The sequence below is a fragment of the Narcine bancroftii genome, chromosome 5 (assembly GCF_036971445.1).
Source record: "Narcine bancroftii isolate sNarBan1 chromosome 5, sNarBan1.hap1, whole genome shotgun sequence".
NCBI classification, from domain to species: Eukaryota; Metazoa; Chordata; class Chondrichthyes; order Torpediniformes; family Narcinidae; genus Narcine; species Narcine bancroftii.
Window position 1 is genome coordinate 189,579,212 of NC_091473.1, and position 21,977 is coordinate 189,601,188.

Here is a 21,977-nt window from a genome sequence, read left to right on the forward strand (position 1 = left end):
TGCGCGATGCGCATGCAAAAAAACACACTAACGGGAGGGGGGAACAGCTGCGGAGTCGATCTCCACAGCTGAGAGAGACACCTGCAGCACAGCAGCAGGTGCAGAACACAGACAATAACGACAACAAGAAAGAAGAGGGTAAAAGAAAACAAGGAAACAACAGATGGTCAATCCAGAGGAAGAAGAAGAAGAAGAACAGAAAGAAGTGGAAGAAGAAGAGAAAGGCAAGACAATGGATGTATCTTTTTTTAAAGAAAGATACACGAAAATCAACAAGGTCGGGTCAGATACAGCAATGAGCTCTCTGAACCCTTCTCCATTAACAATGGCGTGAAGCAAGGCTGTGTTCTCGCACCAACCCTCTTTTCAATCTTCTTCAGCATGATGCTGAAACAAGCCATGAAAGACCTCAACAATGAAGACGCTGTTTACATCCGGTACCGCACGGATGCCAGTCTCTTCAATCTGAGATGCCTGCAAGCTCACACCAAGACACAAGAGAAACTTGTCCGTGAACTACTCTTTGCAGATGATGCCGCTTTAGTTGCCCATTCAGAGCCAGCTCTTCAGCGCTTGACATCCTGTTTTGTGGAAATTGTCAAAATGTTTGGCCTGGAAGTCAGCCTGAAGAAAACTGAGGTCCTCCATCAGCCAGCTCCCCACCATGACTACCAGCCCCCCCACATCTCCATCGGGCACACAAAACTCAAAACGGTCAACCAGTTTACCTATCTCGGCTGTACCATTTCATCAGATGCAAGGATCGACAATGAGATAGACAACAGACTCGCCAAGGCAAATAGCGCCTTTGGAAGACTACACAAAAGAGTCTGGAAAAAACAACCAACTGAAAAACCTCACAAAGATAAGCGTATACAGAGCCGTTGTCATACCCACACTCCTGTTCGGCTCCGAATCATGGGTCTTCTACCAGCATCACCTACGGCTCCTAGAACGCTTCCACCAGCGTTGTCTCCGCTCCATCCTCAACATTCATTGGAGCGCTTTCATCCCTAACGTCGAAGTACTCGAGATGGCAGAGGTCGACAGCATCGAGTCCACGCTGCTGAAGATCCAGCTGCGCTGGATGGGTCACGTCTCCAGAATGGAGGACCATCGCCTTCCCAAGATCGTGTTATATGGCGAGCTCTCCACTGGCCACCGTGACAGAGGTGCACCAAAGAAGAGGTACAAGGACTGCCTAAAGAAATCTCTTGGTGCCTGCCACATTGACCACCGCCAGTGGGCTGATATCGCCTCAAACCGTGCATCTTGGCGCCTCACAGTTTGGCGGGCAGCAACCTCCTTTGAAGAAGACCGCAGAGCCCACCTCACTGATAAAAGGCAAAGGAGGAAAAACCCAACACCCAACCCCAACCAACCAATTTTCCCCTGCAACCGCTGCAACCGTGTCTGCCTGTCCCGCATCGGACTTGTCAGCCACAAACGAGCCTGGAGTTGACGTGTACATTTATCCCCTCCATAAATCTTTGTCCGCGAAGCCAAGCCAAAGAAAAGAAGAAGAAAGAAAAGAATATGGAATCAGTGAAAAAATGGCAATTACAAGAATTTAATGAGATAAAAAGAAGAATTAAGAATGCAGAAGAAAAAATGAATAAAATGGAAATGGCCATATCAGAGATAGGAAAAAGAGTGGAAAGTATGGAAGAATGAGAAACAATTGTAGAAATGGAAGTAGAAGACTTAAAAGAGAAATTAGAAGAATCTAATAAAAAAGTTAAAGAGGCACAAGAGCTGTTAGCTCAGAAGATAGATATAATAGAAAACTATAATAGAAGAAATAATATTAAGATAGTGGGCCTTAAGGAAGATGAAGAAGGCACGAATATGAGAGAATTTATAAAAGAATGGATCCCCAGGGTCCTGGGAAGACCAGAATTACAGGAAGAAATGGAAATAGAGAGGGCACATAGAACTTTAGCCCCGAAACCACAACCGCAGCAAAAACCAAGATCCATTTTAGTAAAATTCTGAAGATATACAACAAGAGAAAATATATTGGAGAAAGCAGTGAAGAAAGTAAGAGAGGACAAAAAGCCACTGGAATATAAAGGTCAAAAATTTTTTTTCTATCCAGACATGTTTTGAACTCCTGAAGAAGAGGAAGGAGTTCAATACAGCAAAAATGATCTTATGGAAAAAAGGATATAAATTTATGTTAAAGTACCCAGCGGTACTTAAAATAGTTATTCCAGGGCAACAAAACAGACTATTCTCGGATCGAGAGGAAGCAAGGAAATTTGCAGAACAACTACAAAACAAGCAGAGAGATGAAGACATGTAATGAGAGTAAAAATGACCAAGAACTATATGTATGTGTGTAAAGGGGTATATTTGTGTATATATATATATATATATATATATAGTGTGTACACATGAATGTATCTGTATTTAGAGGAAAATATATAGAGTATAGACAAGAATTAATAAGGGAGGGAAATGGAATAGAGGGAATAAGGAGGGAATTAAAAGAGTGACCTTTGTTACATATGAAAATTGAAATCCTTTCTGGGGGGGGGCTGGGTGGGGAGGAGTTACGGTCACTGCAAAATCAGCTGACTTTTTGCGAGTGAATTCACAAATCCAAATGGAGAGGGGAGATGTGGTTGTCCGACAAGGGATAAAGGACAACTCAGGAGGGGGAGAGGAGAATGGGGTTAAAGAAGTTTTAAATAGGAGAATAGGGAAAATGTTTGATGTTTTAGAAATGTTGTCTTATAAAGTGTTCAAAACAAGAAAGCAGAAATGGATAAGAAGGAAAGGTGATGATGGAGAAACGGAAAGGGAAGATAAACAAAGTATGAAATGGCTACGCTGAACTATATGACTTTAAATATTAATGGAATACATAACCAAATTAAAAGGAAGAAACTGCTAAATTTACTGAAAAAAGAAAAAATTGATATAGCATTTGTGCAAGAAACACATTTAACTGAATTGGAGCACAAGAAATTAAAGAGAGATTGGGTAGGACACGTAACAGCAGCGACGTATAATTCAAAAGCAAGATGAGTAGCTATATTAATTAGTAAAAATGAGCCAATTAAAATAGAAGAGGAAATAATAGATCCAGCAGGGAGAGATGTAATGATAAAATGTCAGATATATTCGGAGTTTTTGAATCTACTCAATGTATATTCACCTAACGAAGAAGATCAAAGGTTTATGCAATATATTTTTATGAGGATAGCAGATACGCAAGGGAACATATTAATAGGAGGGGATTTCAACCTTAATTTGGATTCAAATATGGACAAAACTGGGAAAAAAATTAACAGAAAGAACAAAGTAACCAAATTTATAATTAGATCGATGGAAGAAATACAACTTTTGGATATATGGAGGAAACAACACCCAAATGAAAAGGAATAATCATATTACTCGGGTAGACATAAAACATACTCAAGAATAGACCTATTTTTGTTATCAGCTCGTATGCAAGATAGAGTAAGAAAAACAGAATATAAAGCTAGAATATTATCGGACCATTCACCCTTAATATTGACAATAAAATCACGCTGCTCTCCATTGCAGGCAAAATCTTCGCTAGGATTCTCCTAAATAGAATAATACCTAGTGTTGCCGAGAATATTCTCCCAGAATCTCAGTGTGGCTTTCGCGCAAACAGAGGAACTACTGACATGGTCTTTGCCCTCAGACAGCTCCAAGAAAAGTGCAGAGAACAAAACAAAGGACTCCACATCACCATTGTTGACCGCACCAAAGCCTTCGACACCGTGAGCAGGAAAGGGCTTTGGCAAATACTAGAGCGCATCGGATGCCCCCCAAAGTTCCTCAACATGGTTATCCAACTGCACGAAAACCAACAAGGTCAGGTCAGATACAGCAATGAGCTCTCTGAACCCTTCTCCATTAACAATGGCGTGAAGCAAGGCTGTGTTCTCGCACCAACCCTCTTTTCAATCTTCTTCAGCATGATGCTGAAACAAGCCATGAAAGACCTCAACAATGAAGACGCTGTTTACATCCGGTACCGCACGGATGCCAGTCTCTTCAATCTGAGGTGCCTGCAAGCTCACACCAAGACACAAGAGAAACTTGTCCGTGAACTACTCTTTGCAGATGATGCCGCTTTAGTTGCCCATTCAGAGCCAGCTCTTCAGCGCTTGACGTCCTGTTTTGTGGAAATTGCCAAAATGTTTGGCCTGGAAGTCAGCCTGAAGAAAACTGAGGTCCTCCATCAGCCAGCTCCCCACCATGACTACCAGCCCCCCCACATCTCCATCGGGCACACAAAACTCAAAACGGTCAACCAGTTTACCTATCTCGGCTGTACCATTTCATCAGATGCAAGGATCGACAACGACATAGAAAACAGACTTGCCAAGGCAAATAGCGCCTTTGGAAGACTACACAAAAGAGTCTGGAAAAACAACCAACTGAAAAACCTCACAAAGATAAGCGTATACAGAGCCGTTGTCATACCCACACTCCTGTTCGGCTCCGAATCATGGGTCCTCTACTGGCATCACCTACGGCTCCTAGAACGCTTCCACCAGCGTTGTCTCCGCTCCATCCTCAACATTCATTGGAGCGCTTTCATCCCTAACGTTGAAGTACTCGAGATGGCAGAGATCGACAGCATTGAGTCCACGCTGCTGAAGATCCAGCTACGCTGGGTGAGTCACGTCTCCAGAATGGAGGACCGTCGCCTTCCCAAGATCGTGTTATATGGCGAGCTCTCCACTGGCCACCGTGACAGAGGTGCACCAAAGAGAAGGTACAAGGACTGCCTAAAGAAATCTCTTGGTGCCTGCCACATTGACCACCGCCAGTGGGCTGATATCGCCTCAAACCGTGCATCTTGGCACCTCACAGTTCGGCGGGCAGCAACCTCCTTTGAAGAAGACCGCAGAGCCCACCTCACTGACAAAAGGCAAAGGAGGAAAAACCCAACACCCAACCCCAACCAACCAATTTTCCCCTGCAACTGCTGCAACCGTGTCTGCCTGTCCCGCATCGGACTTGTCAGTCACAATCGGGCCTGCAGCTGACGTGGACATTTATCCCCTCCATAAATCTTCGTCCGCGAAGCCAAGCCAAAGAAAGAAAGTTAGAGGACATCCCTCCAAGAATGTATAGATGGAGATTAAACTCCATGCTACTCAAAAGGCAGGATTTTAGAGAAAAGACAAATTAAAATGTATTTTGAAATAAATACGGAATCAGTGAAAGATAAGTTTATACTATGGGATGCAATGAAAGTGTTCATCAGAGGGCAAATAATAAGTTATGTAACCAAGATGAAGAAGGACTATAATCAGGAAACAGAGCAGTTGGAAAGGGAAATAGTAAATATAGAAAAAGAATTAGCAATGAAGGAAGATACAACTAAAAGAAGAGAATTGGCAGATAAAAAAATAAAATATGAAACACTACAAACATATAAGGTGGAGAAGAATATAATGAAGACAAAACAGAAATATTATGAACTAGGTGAAAAAACGCACAAAATCCTAGCATGGCAGCTTAAGACAGAACAAGCTAAGAAAATGGTATTGGCATCAAGGAAAAAAGACAAACAAATTACATATAATCCAAAAGAAATTAAGGAAAACTTTAGAGAATTCTATGAAAAATTATACCAAACTGATAACGAAGGGAAAGAAGGGAAAATAGATGAATTTTTAACTAAAATTGAACTACCAAAATTACAAATAGAGGAACAAAATAAATTAACAGAACCATTTGAAATAGTAGAAATACAAGAGATAATTAAAAAATTACCAAATAATAAAACACCAGGAGAGGATGGATTCCCAATAGAATTCTATAAAACATTTAAAGATTTATTAATTCCTCCCCTCCTGGAAGTAATCAACCAGATTGATGAAACACAAAGCTTACCAGATTCATGTAAAACAGCAATAATTACAGTAATACCAAAGACACGGAAAGATCCACTAGCACCAGCGTCATATAGACCAATATCTTTACTTAACACAGATTATAAGATAATAGCTAAACTATTAGCAAACAGATTAGCAGAGTATGGTAAATCTAGACCAAACTGGATTTATTAAAAAAAGACGCACAACAGACAATATTTGTAAATTTATTAACTTAATTCATGCAGTAGAAGGGAGTAAAGCGCCAACAGTAGCAGTTGCTTTCGACGCAGAGAAGGCCTTTGACAGAGTAGAATGGAATTATTTATTAAAAGTATTGCAAAAATTCAGTTTACCAGAGAAGTATATTAATTGGATTAAAGCATTATATAAGGGGCCATTAGCGAAAGTGACAGTAAATGGATATATATCAAAGCAATTTAACTTAAGCAGGTCAACATGGCAGGGATGCCCACTATCACCCTTATTGTTTGCGTTAGCTATAGAACCACTAGCAGAATTGATAAGAACAGAAAATAATATAAAAGGGATAAAAATAAAAGACAAGGAATATAAAATCAGTTTATTTGCAGATGATGTTATAGTATACTTAACAGAACCAGAACTATCAATAAAAGAATTATATAAGAAATTGAATGAATATGGAGAAGTGTCAGGTTACAAGATTAACGTAAATAAAAGTGAAGCAATGCCAATGAATAATGCGGATTTCTTAAAATTTAAGAAGGAATCACCATTCAGATGGCAAATGCAAGCAATAAGATACCTAGGTATACAAATAAATAAATATCTCGGCCATCTATATAAACTCAATTATTATCCACTAATGAAAAAATTACAGGACGATTTAGAGCATTGGAAAGTTTTACCATTAACACCAATAGGAAGGATAAACTGTAGCAAAATGAACATTTTCCCAAGGATATTATACCTATTTCAGGCATTGCCAATACACTTGACAGAGAAATTCTTCAAGGAGTTAAAGAAAATAATAAGGAAATGTTTATGGAAAGGGGGGAAACAGAGGATAGCACTAGATAAATTAACAGAATGGTATAAACAAGGAGGCTTACAACTGCCAAACTTAAAAAATTATTATAGAGCTGCACAATTAAGATACCTATCAGATTTTTATCAAACAAGGGAAAAGCCTGATTGGACTAGATTAGAATTAGATAAAATAGGGGAAAAGATACCTGAACACATATTATATAAATGGGATGAAAAATTGGTACAACATAGAAGTTCTCCAGTATTACATCATATACTCAATATTTGGAAAAAGATTCATGTAGAAAAGAATAAAACAAATTATCAATTACCAAAACTAATATTGATGCAAAATAAGTTACTCCCTTTTACAATAGATAACCTTTCCTTTAGAGAATGGACGAGAAAAGGGATCAAAAGAATAGAAAATTGTTTTTCAGGAAATAGATTATTATCCTTTGAACAAATGAAAGATAAATACAATATAACTCGTTTTCAGTTTGGTATAATTGTTCATAGAATTCTATAAAGTGTTCATTAATCTCCGTTGGATTATATGTGATTTGTTTGTCTTTTTTCCTTGATGCCAATGCTGCCATGCTAGAATTTTGTGCGTTTTTTCTCCTAGTTCATAATATTTCTGTTTTGTCTTCATTATGTTCTTCTCCACCTTATATGTTTGTAGTGTTTCCTATTTTATTTTTTTATCTGCCAATTCTCTTCTTTTAGTTGTGTCTTCCTTCATTGCTAATTCTTTTTCTATATTTACTATTTCCCTTTCCAACTGCTCTGTTTCCTGATTATAGTCCTTCTTCATCTTGGTTCCATAACTTATTATTTGCCCTCTGATGAACGCTTTCATTGCGTCCCATAGTATAAACTTATCTTTCACTGATTCCGTATTTATTTCAAAGTACATTTTAATTTGTCTTTCAATTAATTCTCTAAAATCCTGCCTTTTAAGTTGCATGGCGTTTAATCTCCATCTATACATTCTTGGAGGGATGTCCTCTAACTCTATTCTCAATATCAAGGGTGAATGGTCCGATAATATGCTAGCTTTATATTCTGTTTTTCTTACCCTATCTTGCATACGAGCTGATAACAGAAATAGGTCTATTCTTGGGTATGTTTTATGTCTACCCGAATAATGTGAATATTCCTTTTCCTTTGGGTGTTGTTTCCTCCATATATCCAAAAGTTGCATTTCTTCCATCGATTTAATTATAAATTTGGTTACTTTGTTCTTTCTGTTAATTTTTTTTCCCAGTTTTGTCCATATTTGAATCCAAATTCAGGTTGAAATCCCCTCCGATTAATATGTTCCCTTGTGTATCTGCTATCTTCAAAAAAATATCTTGCATAAACTTTTGATCTTCTTCGTTAGGTGAATATACATTGAGTAGATTCCAAAACTCCGAATATATCTGACATTTTATCATTACATATCTCCCTGCTGGATCTATTATTTCCTCTTCTATTTTAATTGGTAAATTTTTACTGATTAATATAGCTACTCCTCTTGCTTTTGAATTGTACAATGCTGCTGTTACATGTCCTACCCAATCTCTCTTTCATTTCTTGTGCTCCAATTCAGTTAAATGTGTTTCTTGCACAAATGCTATATCAATTTTTTCTTTTTTCAGTAAATTTAGCAGTTTCTTCCTTTTGATTTGGTTATGTATTCCGTTAATATTTAAAGTCATATAGTTCAACATAGCCATTTCATACTTTGTTTATCTTCCCTTTCCGTTTCCTCATCATCACCTTTCCTTCTTATGCATTTCTGCTTTCTTGTTTTGAACACTTTATAAGACAACATTTCTAAAACATCAAACATTTTCCTTATTCTCCTATTTAAAACTTCTTTAACCCCATTCTCCCCTCCCCCTCCTGAGTTGCCCTTTATCCCTTGTCGGGCAACCACATCTCCCTTCTCCATTTGAATTTGCGAATTCACTCGCAAGCGTCAACTGATTTTGCAGTGACCGTAACTCCTCCCCACCCAGCCCCCCCCGGAAAAGATTTCAATTTTCATATATAACAAAGGTCACTCTTTTAATTCCCTCCTTATTTCCTCTATTCCCTTTCATTCCCTTATTATTTCTTATCTATACTCTATATATTTTCCTCTAAATACGGATACACTCATGTATACACATATAAACATACCCATCTATATACATATATATCTTCTTTCTTTGGCTTGGCTTCGCGGACGAAGATTTATGGAGGGGGTAAAAAGTCCACGTCAGCTGCAGGCTCGTTTGTGGCTGACAAGTCCGATGCGGGACAGGCAGACACGATTGCAGCGGTTGCAAGGGAAAATTGGTTGGTTGGGGTTGGGTGTTGGGTTTTTCCTCCTTTGCCTTTTGTCAGTGAGGTGGGCTCTGCGGTCTTCTTCAAAGGAGGTTGCTGCCCGCCAAACTGTGAGGCGCCAAGATGCACGGTTTGAGGCGTTATCAGCCCACTGGCGGTGGTCAATGTGGCAGGCACCAAGAGATTTCTTTAGGCAGTCCTTGTACCTTCTCTTTGGTGCACCTCTGTCACGGTGGCCAGTGGAGAGCTCGCCATATAATACGATCTTGGGAAGGCGATGGTCCTCCATTCTGGAGACGTGACCCATCCAGCGCAGCTGGATCTTCATAAGCGTGGACTCGATGCTGTCGACCTCTGCCATCTCGAGTACTTCGACGTTAGGGGTGTAAGCGCTCCAATGGATGTTGAGGATGGAGCGGAGACAACGCTGGTGGAAGCGTTCTAGGAGCCGTAGGTGGTGCCGGTAGAGGACCCATGATTCGGAGCCGAACAGGAGTGTGGGTATGACAACGGCTCTGTATACGCTTATCTTTGTGAGGTTTTTCAGTTGGTTGTTTTTCCAGACTCTTTTGTGTAGTCTTCCAAAGGCGCTATTTGCCTTGGCGAGTCTGTTGTCTATCTCATTGTCGATCCTTGCATCTGATGAAATGGTGCAGCCGAGATAGGTAAACTGGTTGACCGTTTTGAGTTTTGTGTGCCCGATGGAGATGTGGGGGGGCTGGTAGTCATATATATATATATATATATATGTCATATATATATATATATACCCATATACACACATACATATAGTTTGTGGTCATTTTTACTCTCATTACATGTCTTCATCTCTCTGCTTGTTTTGTAGTTGTTCTGCAAATCTTTGTGCTTCCTCTGGATCTGAGAATAGTCTGTTTTGTTGCCCTGGAATAATTATTTGAAGTACCGCTGGGTACTTTAACATAAATTTATATCCTTTTTTCCATAGGATCGTTTTTGCTGTATTGAACTCCTTCCTCTTCTTCAGGAGTTCAAAACTTATGTCTGGATAGAAAAAATTTTTTTGACCTTTGTATTCTAGTGGCTTTTTGTCTTCTCTTATTTTCTTCATTGCTTTCTCCAATATATTTTCTCTTGTTGTATATCTTAATAATTTTACTAAAATGGATCTTGGTTTTTGCTGCGGTTGTGGTTTCGGGGCTAAAGTTCTATGTACCCTCTCTATTTCCATTTCTTCCTGTAATTCTGGTCTTCCTAGGACCCTGGGGATCCAATCCTTTATAAATTCTCTCATATTTTTGCCTTCTTCATCTTCCTTAAGGCCCACTATCTTTATATTATTTCTTCTATTATAGTTTTCCATTATATCTATCTTCTGAGCTAACAGCTCATGTGCCTCTTTAACTTTTTTATTAGATTCTTCTAATTTCTCTTTTAAGTCCTCTACTTCCATTTCTACGATTATTTCTCGTTCTTCCACATTATCCACTCTTTTTCCTATCTCTGATAGGACCATCTCTATTTTATTCATTTTTTCTTCTGCACTCTTAATTCTTCTTTTTATCTCATTAAATTCTTGTAATTGCTATTCTTTCACTGATTCCATATATTCTTTAAAAAAAGATATATCCATTGTCCTGCCTTTCCCTTCTTCTTCCATTTCTCTATGTTCTTCTTCTTCTTCTTCCTCTGGGTTGGCCACCTGTTGTTTCCTTGTTTTCTTTTTGCTCTCTTCTTTCTTGTTCTCATTGTTTTCAATGTTCTCTTCCTGCTACTGTGTTGCAGCTGCCCCTCTCAGCTGTGGAGATCGACTCCGCAGCTGTTCCCCCCTCCCGTCAGTGTGTTTTTTTTCATGCGCATGCGTGGTTGCGCACTTTTACTCAGCTCCACGAGCCATTTTTGTAGTCCCGAGCTCGGGACTTCCACTGACCTTAGGGAGCGGGCTTCTCTCTCCGCGGCGGGCCTCCTCGGACAGGTAAGGCCTTCACCTTCTTCTTCCGACGCTCCTTCATCTTCTCTTCTTCCCATTGCTTTCGACTTTTCTCTCTTCGCTGCCATTTTCTTCTCACCTTTACTTTTACTTTGTTTTAAATTTTATTCTGGTTCCTTTGTGTTTTGTGCGTTTTTTTTCAACTTTTCCAGAGAGGGCTGGAATTCCCTGACCGGCCACTACTCCATCACGTGACTCCTCCCTCTTCTTACAGTCCTGAGGATTTTCCTTCGATACATTTCTCTGCAGCAACCATACCCACACTGTGATGCAGCTGGCCAGGATGCACTCGAGAGAGCTCCTGTAAAAGGTTGATATAGTGGTGGCCAGTAGCTTTGCCTGCTTCAGTCTTCACAGCAAGTTCAGTCACTGTTTCTCCTTCCTGACAAATGAGGAGATGTTGAGTGTCAACAATAAGTCATTAGTTAAGTCAGGGGTGGCCAACCTTTTAATTTTTAATTTAGTCATACAGCATAGGAACAGGCCATTTTTCCCCACTGGTAGCATGGACTCGTAGGCCGAAATGGTCTGTTCCTGTGTTGTATGTCTAAATTAAAAGGTTGGCCACCCCTGAAATCCAAGGAACTTGGTGCTCTCCACTCTCTCTACTAGAGTTGTGGAGGGTGGTCATTCCTGGTCCACCTGAAGACCGTGATCATCTCCTTTGTCTTGTCTGTGTTAAGATTCAAGTTATTATTCTTGCACCATTTCACGAGATTTCCCACCTCTCCTCCTTAGTGCGACTCGTCGTGGTTGGTGACGAGGCCGACGACTATTGTGCCATCTGACTCATTTGGAGCTGGATCTGGTGACACAGTTGTGGGTCAGTCACGTGAACAGGAGTGGGTTGGGCGCGTAGCCCTGAGGTGCGCCAGTGCTCAGCGTGAGGTGCTCGAAATTCTGCTACCATTAGGAAGTCCAGGATCCGGTTACGGAGAGGGGAGTTGAGTCCCATTGAGGACATCGTCTCCACCAGCCGAACGAGCTGAAGTCAGTGAACAGCAGCCTGGTGTGTGAGGCGTCGATGTCCAGGTGGGCCAGGACGGAGTGAAGCAACAAAGCTGTAGTATCGCCTGTGGAACAGTTTCTTCTATAGGCACATTTAAATGAATGCAGTGTCTCTGGGAGGTGTTTCATCACCAGCTCTTCATAACAGTGGAGGTCAGTGCCACATACACTGACACCTCATGTTTCCCCCACCATCACCTCCCCCCCCACCCCACCCCACCCCGGGCCAGTCTTGGACAATAGAATTCAGTTAACGAGTTCTCTCCTTCTACGCCCCTTCTCCTCTTCCTGCCATCCTTTTGTTTGCCCCCAGCCCCCTGCTCCTTTTCATCCCCTCTCCCTACTGGATCCTTCCCCGTCCCCCTCCTGCCCATCCCATCTCTCTTTAACCCACCCTCTCTGTTGGCCAGCACTGGAATGAAACACAGAGGTCAGCAGCCACTGCAATTTTATTTTAAAAAAACACAGAAATACTGGAGGAACTCAGCCAATCTTAGTGTCCGCAGGAGGGAGATGTATTCGACATTTCGGCTCTGAGGTGAGAGCAAACAGCAGGCAGGTGCCTCAGTATAGACGTAGAGAGGGAGGTGGAAGAATGGAGGAGTCCAGACCAAGAGGCAAAAGGTATTAATTGGATGTGATAAGAGGAAAGATGAGAATTTACTTTAGCTCTGAAAGGAGATTGAGGGAAAAGGGAAGAGAGAGATCTAGAAAAAAGAGAGAGGGTGAAGAAGATGGGTGAGGTGTTTTAATGGAAACCAGAGAATTCGATGTTAATGCCAACCGATGGGAGGGTGCCCAATTTGCGGGAAGTCTCAGTCTGGCAACGCGTGAGACCATGGACAGGAATAGGATGGAGGCCGGTGATGAGCGGTGTGCCTCAGGGATCAGTGTCAGGTCCCTTGTTGTTCGTCACTTACATTAATGATTTGGGGTAAAATGGGTGAGTAAATATGCAAACGATCCAAAAATAGGGGGAGTTGTGGATAGTGAAGATGGTTTTCGGGGACTGCAGAAGGATTTGGATGGCTTAGAAGAGTGGGCTGAAAGGTGGCAGATGGAGTTTAATGTAGATAAGTGTGAAGTACTTCATTTTGGGAAGAATAATCAAAACAGGACATATGCAGTGAAGGGGAGGGCGTTGAGGGATCAGAGGAACAGAGATCTTGGAATAACGGTTCATCGTTCTTTGAAAGTGGATTCCCATTTAGATAGGGTGGTAACGAAGGCTTTTGATATGCAGGCCTTTATAAATCATAGCATAGAATACAGGAGCTGGGAGGTGATGTTCAAGGCATTGGTGAGGCAAGTTTGGAAATATTGTGTGCATTTCTGCTCCCCAAATTATAGGAAGGATATCAATAAGGTAGAGAGGGTAGAGAGAAGATTTACTAAAATGTTGCCTGGATTGCAGTATCGAGAATACAGGGAAAGATTGAGTAGACTGGGCTTTTATACATTGGAGCGTAGAAGGTTGAGAGGGAATTTGAAAGAGGTATTGAAAATTATGAGGGGAATAGAGTAGATGTGAATAGGCTCTTTCCCCTGAGGGTAGGGGAGATTGTAACAAGGGGTCATAAGTTAAGGGTTAGGGGCCAAAACTAAGAGGAACCCTCATCACTCAGAGAGTGGTGGCTGAGTGGAATGACCTTCCAGGTGGTTGCAGCAGGGTCAATTTTGTCATTTAAGAGGAGGTTGGGTGCAAACATGGATATGATGAGGTTGGAGGGTTACGGGCAGGGAGCGCGAAGGTGGAACTAGTGGAACATTTAAATCAGTTCAGACGAGAAGGGCCGATTTGGCCTGTTTCCATACTGTAATTGATATATAGTTATATATGGTTAAATGTCAGCACAGGAATGGGGCAGGGGATTGGAATAGGTGGCCGCTGGGATATCCATGCTATTGTAGTGAACAGAGCTGAGGTGCTTAACGAAGCAATCTCTGAGTGGGTGTCCAGTCTCTCTGATGTAGAGGAGACCACAACGGGGGGCACCGGATGCAGTGAATGACCCCTGTATTGGAGCCCTTTTCTCTGATCACCCACTCCCCTGTGACTCGCCTTCCCTTCCCTGCCCCTCTGTCGGGCACCTGCCACTGTCCGTCACGTTTCACTGCTGCCTGCTTCCACTACCCTGCCCCTCCAACCCTGTCCTCTTTACCTTGGCTTCCCACTCCAGTCCTGAGTGAGATCTTCTGGCCCTGAATGTTTTCTCTCTCCTACACATCCTGCTTGACCTGCCAAGTTCCTCCAGCAGGTTGTGTTCAGCTCCCTGAACCTCATGTTTATCGTAAATAACAGGACTGATGCTAACTCCATTGTGTTCGACAAACTCTCGGTGGAATGTTCCCACTTTTTGCTGAAGAGGTTGCATCACCTTTAGTCTCCACTTTCAGTGGATAGAAACACGGCTCTGGGTTCATCCCCACCTCGGGCATTGCGCGCGTGTATGCGTGTTCATTCTCTCTACTTACTGTTCTCTGCCTCCCTCAGTGTGCCGAGCTGTGGGCAGTTCTGATACATGGGGTCTGGTTGCAGATACGTGTTGTTGAGGTTTCTGATGATAATAGATAACACAAGCTTTTTACACCATCCCTCTCACACACTGGGGCCCAGGTTCCCAACATGCCCCTCACACCCACCCCAGTCCCAACAATCCCTCTCACACGCTGGGGCCCAGGTTCCCAACATGTCCCTCACACCCACCCCAGTCCCCACAATCCCACTCACACTGGGGCCCAGGTTCCCAACATGTCCCTCACACCCACCCCAGTCCCCACAATCCCTCTCACACTGGGGCCCAGGTTCCCAACATGTCCCTCACACCCACCCCAGTCCCCACAATCCCTCTCACACTGGCGTCCAGGTTCCCAACATGTCCCTCACACCCACCCCAGTCCCCACAAGCCCACTCACACTGGGACCCAGGTTCCCAACATGTCCCTCACACCCACCCCAGTCCCCACAATCGCTCTCACATACTGGGGCCCAGGTTCCCAACATGTCCCTCACACCCACCCCAAACCCCACAATCCCTCTCACACTGTGGCCCAGGTTCCCAACATGTCCCTCACACCCACCCCAGTCCCCACAATCCCTCTCACACTGGGGCCCAGGTTCCCAACATGTCCCTCACACCCACCCCAGTTCCCACAATCCCTCTCACACTGGGGTCTCCACAATCCCACTCACACTGGGGCCCAGGTTCCCAACATGTCCCTCACACGCACCCCAGTCCCCACAATCCCTCTCACACTGGGGTCCCCACAATCCCACTCACACTGGTGCCCATGTTCCCAACATGTCCCTCACACCCACCCCAGTCCCCACAATCCCTCTCACACTGGGGTCCCCACAATCCCACTCACACTGGGGCCCAGGTTCCCAACATGCCCCTCACACCCACCCCAGTCCCCACAATCCCTCTCACACTGGGGTCACAACAATCCCACTCACACTGTGGCCCAGGTTCCCAACATGTCCCTCACACCCAACCCAGTCCCCACAATCCCTCTCACACACTGGGGCCCAGGTTCCCAACATGTCCCTCACACCAACCCCAGTCCCCACAATCCCTCTCACACACTGAGGCCCAGGTTCCCAACATGTCCCTCACACCCACCCCAGTCCCCACAATCCCTCTCACACTGGGGTCCCCACAATCCCACTCACACTGGGGCCCAGGTTCCCAACGTGTCCTTCACACCCACCCCAGTCCCCACAACCCCTCTCACACTGGGGTCTCCACAATCCCACTGACACTTGGACCCAGTTTCCCAACATGTCCCTCACACCCACCCCAGTCCCCACAATCCCTCTCACACTGGGGTCTCCACAATCCCACTCACACTGGGGCCCAGGTTCCCAACATGTCCCTCACACCCAAAGCCGTCCCCACAATCCCTCTCACACTGAGGTCTCCACAATCCCACTCACCCTGCGGCCCAGGTTCCCGACATGTCCCTCACACCCACCCCAGTCCTCACAATCCCTCTCACATTGGGGTCCCCACAATCACACTCACACTGTGGCCCAGGTTCCCAACATGTCCCTCACACCCACCCCAGTCCCCACAATCCCTCTCACACACTGGGGCCCAGGTTCCCAACATGTCCCTCACACCCACCCCAGTCCCCACAATCCCTCTCACACTGGGGTCCCCACAATCCCACTCACACTGGGGCCCAGGTTCCCAACATGTCCCTCACACCCACCCCAGTCCCCACAATCCCTCTCACATTGGGGTCCCCACAATCCCACTCACACTGGGGCCCAGGTTCCCAACATGTCCCTCACACCCACCCCAGTCCCCACAATCCCCCTCACACTGGGGTCCCCACAATCCCTCTCACATACTGGGGCCCAGGTTCCCAACATGTCCCTCACACCCACCCCAGTCCCCACAATCCCTCTCACACTGGGGTCCCCACAATCACACTCACACTGGGGCCCAGCTTCCCAACATGCCCCTCACACCCACCCCAGTCCCCACAATCCCTCTCACACTGGAGCCCAGGTTCCCAACATGCCCCTCACACCCACCCCAGTCCCCACAATCCCGCTTACACTTGTGTTCCCACAGTCCCTCTCACACTGGGAGCCCCACAAACCCTCTCACATTGGGGACTCAATTTCCAGGGTTGTGTGTTTCTGTGTGTGTGTGTGTGTGTGTGTGTGTGTGTGTGTGTGTGTGTGTGTGTGTGTGTGTGTGTGTGTGTGTGTGTGTGTGTGTGTGTGTGTGTGTGTGTGACTCGTGGCTGGTTCAGCTGAATGAGAGGCCAGTAGCGAGCGGCATCCGGGTGGACAGGCCATCGCTGGGGACTGAGGGTCGGCGGGGTGGGCGGCCTGGACCGTGGTGGGAAGCAAGGGGCAGCGGGGATAGCCAGGCCTGTGGCAGGGAGCGAGGGGTGCCGGGGGTAGCCCAGGGTATATGGGGCAAGGACAGGGGAGCCTTAGTAAAGCTCAGTCTAGAGCCCGGGTGGTAATTAATCCACTACTGGCCCCCAGTGTGAGTAGGTGAAGGGTAGATGAGTTGACGGGAAGGCGACAGAATCGTCTGGGATTGGTGTGACCCACTGTGAAGGGCCTGCTGTCATGCTGGGAGACTCCAAACCTGGGTGCACCACCACCCCAACTCTGAGCCATGCCCATGCCAGGAGTGCTGGAAGTTGTCTGCCACCTGTTGGCCTGAGCAGGAGTGAGGTTCTGACCCCCTTCCTCCTGGTGAAGACCCTCGTCCTCTCTGACCGTGGGAAGCTTTTCCATCTCCGTCCACCCTTGCTGCTGGCTCCTGCCGCTCTCCCTGCTTGGCGCTCCTCTCTCTCCACGCACTGTTTCTGGGAGGAGACAATTGGGGAGAAAGATGAGTGGGTCCTTGTTCCAGTAACGTGAGAGGCTTCTGGAAATTAGGCCTTTGTCACTTGGAATGTCTTTTGGTTTAAACGTTTGTCCGTGAATGTCCAAAGACCTGGTTAGCCGGCCAATTCCTTCATTGCAGTTGCAGGCTCTGACCACGAGGCAGGATTTCAACCCTGCAGCAACCAAGAATGATAATGTGTAAAAACAAAATGACGGTGCTGCCTGAGAGCGGGGAGCAGAGTCACGTCTTCTACCCACCCCCCGCCCCACTGCGGGGTCCAACCTCCCAGTCCAGCTGGTGCTGCACAAGATTTAAACGGCCTGTTAAAGGTGGTTTATTTTAAAATCCTGCGATCGTGGGGTCCAGGCCCAAGGTGGTGGCACCTGTCTTCAGCAGGGGTTGCAGCAGATACTAGAAAATGGGGAGAACACCCCTCCCCCACCATATGAGGAGATGACCCATGGGACAGTGACCACAGCAGCGGACCAGTGAGGGTCTCTGTGGCTCCAAAACACAGAGGCCATTGGTGATCGGAAGCGAGGGACCCACTCAGGCTGCGGGCTGGGGGTGACTTGCCAGTTAAGGAACTCACGTCAGGCTGCGAACTGCTGGAGACCGGCTCGAGACTGGCTGAATCAGGTTTCAGAATTGGGATGCGAGAAGGAGCTGAGGGCTTCCTGTTTGGATATGGAGCCTCGGGTCGCCAATGGATTGGACTACGATTTGTGTGGCTGCAGAGGCTTTGGGAGCACTGGAGGTGAATTCACGGACACTCAGTGACTCTGTCTGCTTCACTTTCTGTGGCTCTAAGAGGCGCTGGGCAATATCTGCTGACAGCAAATCTTTGCCTTGCAGTGGACCAAAGGAAATTTTGTGTCATATAACATTTTCTGTTTTATTACAAGACAATAAAATAATTGTGAATCTTGAACAATGTACAGATGCACTCAGATTCTTACTTGGTGCAGTCACACAGATAACCATTAGAAATGACTTGGATGAAGAAGTGGAGGGGTGGGTGACTACAAATGACTACAATCACCACAGTCCGGAAAGAGATAATAGATATTGTGACAGTATGTAGATGTGTTTTTGGGAGATAAATTGGGAAAGGTTTGTTAGTGTAGGTCACGTACAAACACTTTAAAACAGATCTTATTTGAAATACTGGAGCTCTGCTAATGCTAGACATATCGGGGCCTCACAGCTTTTGCAAGATCTTTGAAGAGGGCCCAAGAGAGTTCACTAATAGATTGTTGTTTGCAAAAAGCAACAGATGAAAGAGCTGGTCGGAGCCGTTTCTGTCTGGAAGAGAGAGTCAAACAGGCTTTCTCTCAGAGAGAGAGACAGACAGAAAGAGACATTGAGATCACTTGTACAGTGTTACAGCCAGCAGATGCAGCTGGGACTGGAACAGGACAAGCTGGCAAGCTTGTGGAAAGCCCCATTTGGAAGATGGTCTGGTCAAAGCCCTTGTGGTTCATGCAAGAGGAGAGGACTGGCTGTCTAATGTTTCATTTGGAATAAGAGAAACAAAAAGGCACTCTGCGGTGACCTGATAGAAAGAGGTTATCATCTGGAGAATCCTAAAGGGGAAAGTTTCATCAGCAAGACACTGGAGTGGATGATGGAAATACATCAGTTGTGGATATCCTGGAACAACACATCTCTCTCTGAAAACTGACAAGAACCGTCCTGAGTGGTAACCATTTACCTTTCAAACACCAAAGCCTGGTGAACTTTATAAATGTTAAATTCTGTGGACAATATAAGAATTGCCTGCAACCAGTGAACTTGGAGGAAGGAGAAGTGAGATTGGACTGTGAACCAAAGAACTTTTCTGAACTTACACACACGTGCACTTAGAATTAGGGTTGTTAGGTTAAGTAAGTTAATAGTGATAAGTTAAAGTTTGATTCTATTTTCATGTTTAAAGATAATTAAAAGTAACTTTTGTTGAAGTAACTACTTGTCTTGGTGAATATCTATTGCTGCTGGGTTTTGGGGTCCTCTGTGCTCGTAACAATATATAATCACACAGCATGGAAACAGGCCTTTGGGCCTAACCTTCACATGCTGACCAAAATGTCCCAGCCACACTGATCCCACCTGCCCACAGCCCTCTAAACCCATCCTATCCACAGATCCATCCAAATGTCCCAGCTACATTGGTCCCTCCTGCCTGCATTTTGACCCTCCTTTCCTCCGGCTCACCACCCACTTCCCTCTTCATTCAGGGAACTGCAACCTCTCACCTGTATCCACCGGTTTCCTCTTAACATGTTGGTCCGTCCTCCTCCTCCTGCCCCTTCCTCTCTCCTCCTTCCTCCCACCTCTATATATTCTGGCGTGTACCTGAAACGTTGGTTGCCCTTCACTTCCTCTGGACGCTGCTTGATCTGCCGAGCTTCCCCGACTTGATCGTGTACTGCGCTTGACTCCAGAACAAGCAGGTTTCCTTGATTAAGCTCAAAGAGGAGTTGTTTCATCCCCAACCACGAGGGAAGTGATGTCACTTGGCCCGAACCTCACCTGGTTCTTCCACAGGAGGGCACATCTCAGCCTGTGTCTGTCCACTGAGGCCATTCTTCCTCTGGCTTGCCCTCTCTAGGGACCCCGCCAGATAGAGAGGCATTCGATCCTCCTCAATCCTGAAAGGAAGGAGGAACCCAGTGAGAGAGCATTCGACTCTCATGGTAACATGCAATGCTAACAAGGTAGGCGGATAAAGGAAAGGTGTTCCCAATGGCTGAAGAATTCCAAACAACAGAAAAAAAACGGGAGAGGCCATTTGCAAAAGCTCGGGCTTTTCTCTGGAGATATGAAAGGAGAGAGGCTACTTGAAATATAAGATGAAGAGTGGCCTAGAACATAGAACACTACAGCACAGTACAGACCCTTTGGTCCTTTATTTTGTGCTGACCTATATAGCAAAAAAAATTACATTTTTGACCTCATAACCTTGTATTTTTCTTTCATCTGTGTACCCAAGAGTCTCTTAAATGCCGCTATTATTATAGCCTCCACCACTGTCCCTGGCAAGGCATTCCAGGCCCCCACAACTCTCTGTGTTAAAAATGTACCCCTAAACTTCCCTCCCTTCATTATTAGGAAGGATGTGGAAGCCGTGGAGAGGGTGCAGAGGAGATTTACCAGGATTGGAAAACAAGTCCTATGAGGCAAGGTTAGCAGAGCTGGGACTTTTCTCTTTGGAGAGAAGAAGGGTGAGAGGTGACTTAATAGAGGTCGACAAGATTCTGCACGGTATAGATATGGTGGATGCCAGCACCAGTTTCCCAGGGCTGGAGTAGCAAATACTAGAGGACATCTTTACAAAGTGAAGGGAGGAAGATTTAGGGGATACATCTGGAAGTTTGGGGTGCCTGGAATGCCTTGCCAGGGGTGGAGGATGGAATATTAGGGGCATTGAAGGGTCTCTTAGATAGGCACATGGATGAAGGGCCTATACTGAACTGTAACATTCCATGTTCTATTAAAGCATTAATATGGGCATTAAATATCTTCAGAGACAATGGGAATATGCATCTTAATGTTACAAGACTGAAAGGATGTCTGGGGATCAGGAGCTGGAGTGGTGGATCACAGTGAATGGGGAGTGATCTACTCACAGGATTCTACTACCAGTCTCCATGCTATATGGATAGCCAGAGCCACAGGCGTGGATGGAGTTGCAGGACGCGGGGGTGGGGGGCGGGTGGTTTTGGTGGTGGAAGGTGAGGATATATTGGGGAGGGTGAGGGAGGTGTGGCGACAAATGAAGGTGTGCATCTGAGGCACATGAGGACAACTAGGGTGGGAAGATGCCATGTGTGTGGACCAGTTCACAGCTTCACATAGGTTGGCCAGTGACCTAGACAGAGAGGGCAGGTGAAGCCCTGTGAAAGGGTGGGGTTGCTCTGATACAGACAGACCCAACCCAGTCTCCCCTTCTTATCGCACAACTTGCTTGCGATGATGCTGATGCTCCGTCCTGTATCCGTAGGTCACAGGGACTGGGCCCCTTATTGGGCTTGTTCGCGGGTAACTTGCTGGTAGATACTTCTGTGGCAAGAGGGATGTTAATGGCAGGTCACAAATACTGAGGAGAGGGGCACAGTTCAGTGAGAATATCACCCTCCCCCTCCACACTGTCGCATCACATGCTCCTGGGGTTAGCGAGTGAAGCTCCCTCCACATAATCCAATCATACACTCGTGAGGTCAGACAGTGAAATTCCCTCTGCACCGTCCCATCACACATTCCCGGGGTCAGACACAGAGTGAAGCTCCCTCCACACCATCCCATCGCACACTCCCAGGATCAGACACAGAGTGAAGCTCCCTCCACACTGTCCCATCATACACTCCCGGGGTCAGACACAGAGTGAAGCTCCCTCCGCACCATCCCACCACACACTCCCAGGGTCAGACACGAAGTGAA

General features: G+C 45.3%; 1 protein-coding gene across 1 annotated transcript in view; it reads right to left on the reverse strand.

Annotated features, from left to right (window-relative positions):
* LOC138764419 (tetratricopeptide repeat protein 24) overlaps window positions 1–21,977 on the reverse strand; it is a 77,824-nt gene that overhangs the window by 5,469 nt on the left and 50,378 nt on the right. Inside the window, exons 7-10 of the mRNA XM_069940315.1 lie at window positions 21,505–21,599; window positions 20,070–20,188; window positions 17,358–17,514; window positions 14,653–14,735 (exon numbers count right to left, since the gene is read on the reverse strand). Of these exons, the coding sequence (XP_069796416.1) occupies window positions 14,653–14,735; window positions 17,358–17,514; window positions 20,070–20,188; window positions 21,505–21,599 (454 nt within the window). The remainder of the gene's footprint in view (window positions 1–14,652; window positions 14,736–17,357; window positions 17,515–20,069; window positions 20,189–21,504; window positions 21,600–21,977) is intronic.